This window comes from Arachis ipaensis, chromosome B04 (assembly GCF_000816755.2).
Source record: "Arachis ipaensis cultivar K30076 chromosome B04, Araip1.1, whole genome shotgun sequence".
Classification (NCBI taxonomy): Eukaryota; Viridiplantae; Streptophyta; class Magnoliopsida; order Fabales; family Fabaceae; genus Arachis; species Arachis ipaensis.
Window position 1 is genome coordinate 118,942,068 of NC_029788.2, and position 7,018 is coordinate 118,949,085.

General features: G+C 37.1%; 1 protein-coding gene across 1 annotated transcript in view; it reads right to left on the bottom strand.

Annotated features, from left to right (window-relative positions):
• LOC110271592 overlaps window positions 807–7,018 on the bottom strand; it is a 33,417-nt gene continuing 27,205 nt past the window's right edge. Inside the window, exon 4 of the mRNA XM_021122586.1 lies at window positions 807–1,857. Within this exon, the coding sequence (XP_020978245.1) occupies window positions 1,376–1,857 (482 nt within the window). The 3' untranslated portion in view covers window positions 807–1,375. The remainder of the gene's footprint in view (window positions 1,858–7,018) is intronic.

The following is a 7,018-nucleotide window of genomic DNA, read 5'->3' on the forward strand; positions in this document are numbered from 1 at the left end:
CACATGTTTAGGTAGCAGTTACAGCAAATAGTTCAAGTAGCAGTTAAGAACAGTTTAGCAATTAGACAAATCAAAACAAGTTCAACCCGAGCAAAGCATATAAATGCATATGATGCATACCTGTTCTATGGCTAATGAAGCTCATCTGTCGGTTATCCAGCCAACCCGACAAGTTTGAATTGTCCTTAGACTGTCCCTCGACGTGCATCCCCAAGAGTCTATGCATAACTTTTTCTCAAATAATCAATATTTCTCAATGGGGGTAACATTCCTGAAAATTTATATAGTGCTCGATCACACTTAGGTCGTAGGGTCAACAGAGTATCGAGTTTTTAACCTGGTACACGTGGTGGCAAGCCATGGTACTTTATCTAGGGAACTTCGTATCTCAAATAATTCAAATTCATAAGCCATGTGAATAATTCAAATTTCATATCTCAACATTCTCAACATTCTCAACATCATAATCATTCATCAATTCAAATCTCATTTCCAAATTCATTCAAAAACCATATTTCAAAGAAAATCCTCATCATCCTTCTTTCTATTCCGTTCACTAACAATTCCCAATTCAAAACATAACTCTTCCTTTGATAAATGAGGTCATCTTAAATCATATAATACATTAAAATTAAACCTTTTAAAATAACTACTTCAAATGAAACTTCTAATTTTATAAAATTTCGGCAACATCTCCTCTAAAACTCGGATTCTGCCACCTTTTTCGAGTCCCATCCAAACATTTCTCAAACCTGTTTCTCAACCATTTCCAAATCTCATTCATTTTCCAAAATTCAACCAGTTCCAATATCAAATAATTTTCAAAGCGAATCAGTGCCAATAATAAATCTCTTTTTAAAATCAAACTAGCTCAAATACTAAATCGTTTATAAAGTCAGACTAACTCAAAATTAAACCATTTCCAAAATTAATTCAGTTTCATATTCCAAATCATTTCCAAAGCCGATTTGTTTACATTATCAAAAATAGCTTAAAAACCAAGGAAGCCATTTTTTCCTAATAATCAACTAAATAACCTTTCAAAGTAATTTCTTTTCAGCAATCACAAACTACTCAAGCAATTAAGCAATCAGTCATTCAGTCCAGCAAACAGCCACATTTATAGGAGAATCATAATCATAGACTTATGTTTCTCACTTTAATATCTATTTATAACAACTCTGTAATATAAAATAGAATTTAAGAAAAACCCCTACCTTGTTCGCAACTTAATTACGTGACAAAACCCTTAAAACTCTGATTTCACAGTGGCATAATCAAATCCGATCATTTCCCAGCAATCACAGTCTCTAAGCACAGCACACAAGAGCATAGTTGAACCCTAAAACATTAACGTCGCGTAAAACTCACTAATCTATAACAGAACAGTATCAAAGGAGTTTTTGAGGCAAAAACAACTTACCGCATAGCAAGGAACCAGGAGCAGCATAGTCGCAGCTCCGGCGATCCTCACTGGTAAGAACAAAATTAGTGTGAACCACTTGGGATAGTTTAGGATAGATCTGGCGCAATGGATTCCCACCGAATCAGAACCAAACGGCAGGAGAAACTCACAGCAGCGGCGCACGTCTTGTGAAGGCAGAGGCTTCAGTTGCGGTGATGGACCTTCGGCGACGGTGGAGGAACGGCGGCGACGACGGTTGGGCACGGCGGTGACTCCACACGCGATGGTGATAGCGACGACTTCACCTCCTCTGCATGCGAGCTCTCTTCTCTGTCCATGGCTGTCGTTCGCGCTCCCTTCTCCCTTAATAGCAACACGACGACGGCAAGGCGCAGGGTCAGACTCGGCAATGGCGGAGAGAACAGTGGCGGTGACGGATCCAGAGGCGACGGCTCTGCTCAACAGTGACGATGGGAGCTTCGAAGATAGTAACCTTCGGCCTCCTCAGTCGGTGGCATGATGGCGGCGGTTCGGGCAGGACGGCGCCACGAAGCAACTCGGCAAAACGGCGGTTGGCGCGACGGCTAGATCTCCGTCTTCTCCCTTAGACCTCTCTTCCTCTCCTTTTCTTCCCCGACGCAACCCTCTCTTCCTCTCTACTTTCTCGGATCTCACTCTCCCTTCCCTACTTCCCCTTTTTCCATTTCCCTTCTCTTTTTTCTTTCTTAGTTTAATCTGAAGCTATGCTTCTTTTGGGAGAAAGGGGGAAAAGTGTGGCGGTGGTGGCTAGGGGTTAGGGTAGAATTAGGGTTTAATTTGGGACAAAAGTGAGATTAAGAATTTTGGGTAAATTGGGGTTTGGTCAATTTTAATAAAATTAAAGTATATTATATAAAATTGAAATCTAATTTGATCTCTTAAAATTATTTAAAAATACTAATTAATTATCAATTTACTAATCAGCTTTTACTTATTTTTAAATATTAAAGATTAATAATATTTGAGTTGCACTTTTATTTATACCAGACTAAATACTAAATATATTTTTTAAATAAAAAATAAAATTATATAATATATAATAAGTTTTTATACTTAAAATTAGAGTAAAGTATCGGTTTTTTCTCCAACAATTGTCTCATATATCTCTAAAACGTCAATTGCACATCATGAGCTTTAATTAGAGTTTTGAGAATCTCTTTTTAAAGTTAGAGAATACAAATATTTGGGATAGAACCGATGATTCATTCCGAATAATAGCTCATCAAAAGTTGAAATTAATTCTTGTAGCATTTATATGATTTATTCTTTTAGAGACATAATTGAACAAGAACACAATGTAAATAGTGGGTACAATATTAAAATCAAACATATTCAAGTGAGACATAATCGATGAATACATTCAAGTGAAAATAATTAAAATTGTCAATAAAAAATTATAAAATAAGACAATAAAAAATTTTTTGTAATTATTATTCACTAATAAACTTTAAAAAGGATATATTAAGTCTACTAGACTACTACTCATAATTTTTTTAAAAGAGAAATTGCATCATTTCAATTCTTGAAAAGCTCCTTCTATGTTATATTCATAATTATTTTACAAAGACATGATATTCGTATTACACTTGTGAACAAAATAGAGAAAGAAAATGCTCTAGAATTAAAGTAAAATTCATAATTAACTGTAAATAATAAGAAAACAAAGTTCTATAATTAAATCTTAAAAAAATTATACTTGGAAGGTGTGCTACTAGTAATGTGCAGCATTTGGAAGTGTTTTTTTTTGTCTTAGAAATGATGATAACGGTAGAAAGATAGAGGTGTTTATAGATCGGATCTAATTTACATATTTATGGTATTTATCTGAATTTAATTCAAAAATTGTGGATATCGATTCGATCTATAAAGTTATTGAATTGGATCGGATTTTATCTGCAAGGATATAGGATTGAATTGCGAATTTCATGTAGGTACTGCATATCCGATCCGCATATCCATAAATTCGCAAAAATAAATAAATAAGTATTTTTTATATTTTATTTTGTAACACCCTAAGTACCAAAGCTCACGCTTCCGGCTGTGCAACTCCGATAGCTCGGACATTACGACGACACTTATACTATTTAATACTAAAATATGAGCCTGTTTAAAACTTTTTACCACAATATCGTTCTCAAGATACTTCATTCGATAACGTACATCCATAGATATCATACAACTTACAAAAACTCATAAAGAGTACATATATATATATATATATATATATTACAAACATTAACTAATACAATTCCTATCCCTCTTACAAAATATCTCAAGATAAAGGCGAGGGTACAATAAACCATAACTAAAATAATGCAGAGCATTACAACAATTAAATAAGCTCTTCGTAACTTCTGCGCCCATATCCTGAAAGGGGAAAATTGTAGGGGGGTGAGAGCATCATCCTCGAAAGGGTTCTCAGTAGAGGGTTTTTGGGAATTATTGTAATAGGATACATAAAGATAAATCATACCAGTGATTAATAACCGTCCTATGCCTCTTTTCAAAAACAACAGTTTACAATAAAAGTAAAGTCGGAAATCTTTTCTAAAAGAGGAACCGTTCAATCCTTAAATCATTAAAAGCCTTTCAAAAAGGTTTATCAATACTGAACCAAAATAGCCTTTCATAGTTTTCCAAACCAGAAACATAAAACCGGAATCAATCATCGGTCCATCTCAATTCAACCACGGCGCTAGGCCCAAACAATCCAACCATCAATCAATCACCACAATCCAACAGAGTCCCAGATGCAAACACAAATAGAAAGTTCAAGCACAAACAATCAGTTACAGCAAGTAGAACAATTAGCAGTTAATCACAAAGGCAAACCACGTACAATTTGCACACCTAAACAATGTCACATAGATGCATATGATGCATGCCTGTCCTAGTGGCTGATGATATCATCTGTCGGTTATATAGCCAACCCGACACGTCCTGGTAGCTAACCATGGATAGAAACACCCATCGCGGAGCAAGTAGGTTTGAGCTACAACCTCATTGCTACTACCCACTCAACCCAGAGCCAGTGGAATAACCACTACTGCGGCTACTACCCAGGCGGGTGTTTAAAAGCTCAACCTGGAGCGAGTGGAATCACCACTACTACCGCTACTACCCAGGCGTCACAGTCTCTGACCTGGAGCAAGTGGGACGAACCACAACCCTTGCTACTACCCAGGTATTCCAAGCATATATTCATTCAGTCCCAACCATGGATCAACATCCATTTCAGCCATCCAGCTTAAATTCATAATTCATAGTCAGCCATACGGCCCATAACTCATTCGACAATCAGCCATAAATCAATATCATACATAGCCATTTCGGCTCACGGTTCAATCTAGAACCAGCCAATATTCATAATCATACATAGTCATTCCGGCCCATAACAAAACAGCACTTCCACCATTCAACATCATCAAATTCATAAAACCGGCATTTAAGCCATAAATCATTTTTCTCAAGCCATTTCACTTTGAAATCAAATTTCAACTCTTTTCAGCCTTGGCTTTAGAAATCTCGTTTCTCAAATCATCCCAGGCTCATAAGCCACTTTTACTCAAAGTAAGTTCCCCTTTTAAAAACAATGCCACTCTCGGCATCCTCTTTCGACAACTTCCATAACCATGGCAAGTTAAAGATTCATTTTGAAACATTCAAAATCATCCATCTAACAAGGGGATTTAATAATAAAAGTTTCTCGGCAGAGTCTCAAGTCTTTAGGGAAGAATAACATAACTCATTTCGCCAAGTTCATTTTAAATTCATTAAAAACCTTGGCTTCCTAATTTGAGTAATAAAGTAGGATCTGAGCCAATTCGAGTCATGTAATCAATTACTCTTTTCAAAGCCATTTCCTTTACTTAAACAAAACCGGCTTCAATTCCATAATTAAATCTGAAGCGTTTCAAACTGCTAAGAGAATCATTTTCGTAGTATTAATCTAGAGTTCAAAGGGTACTCTGAATCTTATTCAAAACGTCAAAATAATGAGGTTCATCAATCGAAATTCAATTCCTTTTAAAATCACGAAAACTCTTCCAATGGACACCCTTTATGTTTAATAGAGAAAAACATAAACTCGTTTTACCTTTAAAAACAGCCTCAAGGAAAAATTCTCTTTCGAATAACTTGTACCCAAAGACATACATTGATTCTCTTGGAAAATAAGGGGAAATCATGATTCTCTTTTCAGTAATTCTTTCAAAACATAGCTTCATCGTTTTTCATAATTGATCTAAGTAAAGATAATAAAAGAAGCCCTAAATTCACAATCCTCCAAGTAAATAGGAAAGGCGTTAAACTTAAATTTTCCAAATAACATTTCAAATAAAGCCTCGGATTTTATAGAAATTTCGGCAGCATCTCCCCTAAAACTTGGACTTTGCCACCCGGTTCGGGTCCCAACTAAACCGTTCCTCAATCCTTTTCAACAGTCCAGAGCCCAAATGTCAATTCAAAATCCAACAGTCGCCTCAGTGGCGTATCTCAAGGAAACCATTTCAAAATCAAATCAATATCAACCGATTTAACTCATTTCTAAAGCTTTAAAGAAACGGTTCAATAACAAATCATTTGTCCAAAACCAAGTCAATTAAAATAAACCAGGCTGAATTCAAAAGTGCATTTGACTTTTCACATCATTGAAATAATTGACTCAATTCAAACCAATCCTCAACGATTTTAAACTCAGATTTCAAATTTTTAAAGAATCAACTTCAAAACATTACATTTCACAAAGCCGCACAACAACTCAGCCAAACCAACATCCATAATCATTCGAGTCAATCAAATAATGCATAAGGCAGATACAATCACCAAATACACAATATCTCACATTAGTATCCATATGTAATAATTCCAATACACAAAACATAGTTTTTGGAAAGTGCCCCTACCTCAAAACGCAAATCCATAACCCAAACGCGTCACAGTGTCTTTTCTGCCTCAACCCAAAATCGACAATCAAAACCCCGGTTCCGCATGTCTTTCTCAATAGTAGAAACAACCTCAACGCCACAAGTAAACTCGGATTCTAACTCCTAGAACCATCAACATTACATTTACTTTATTACACGGAACAGAACACTAACGCAGAGCTCTCGAAATAGGAATACTTACTGAAACTAAGAAAGAACGGCTGAACCGAACCACAGCGCCCTCTGAACCGGTTGGGTGGTGGCCCCGGCAGCCACCTCCAGTGGCTGCGGCGACCCGACTCCGGCAACGGTGACTGAAACCAACATGCCGCAACAATAAAACTCTAGAATCTCACAAGAAACGAAAACAAAATTCGAAACCCTTACCGGCATTGGATCTCGACGGTGGCAAAGGCGTTTTCCGGCGACGGCAGCAGGGGTCTCAAGTGGCAGAAACGGCCAGAAGCTCCGGTGTGGTTCCGGAAGCCACAACCACTTCTTCGACAGCCATAAACGCAGAGACACAGATCCCTTTTTCCGGCAGTATTTTTCGGCGACGGTAATGGCGTTTCCCGGCGGCCAGGCACGGTGGCGCGAGTCAACATGGAACCAGACAGAGCGGCGGCAGCTCGTCGGCGGCAGCAGCATC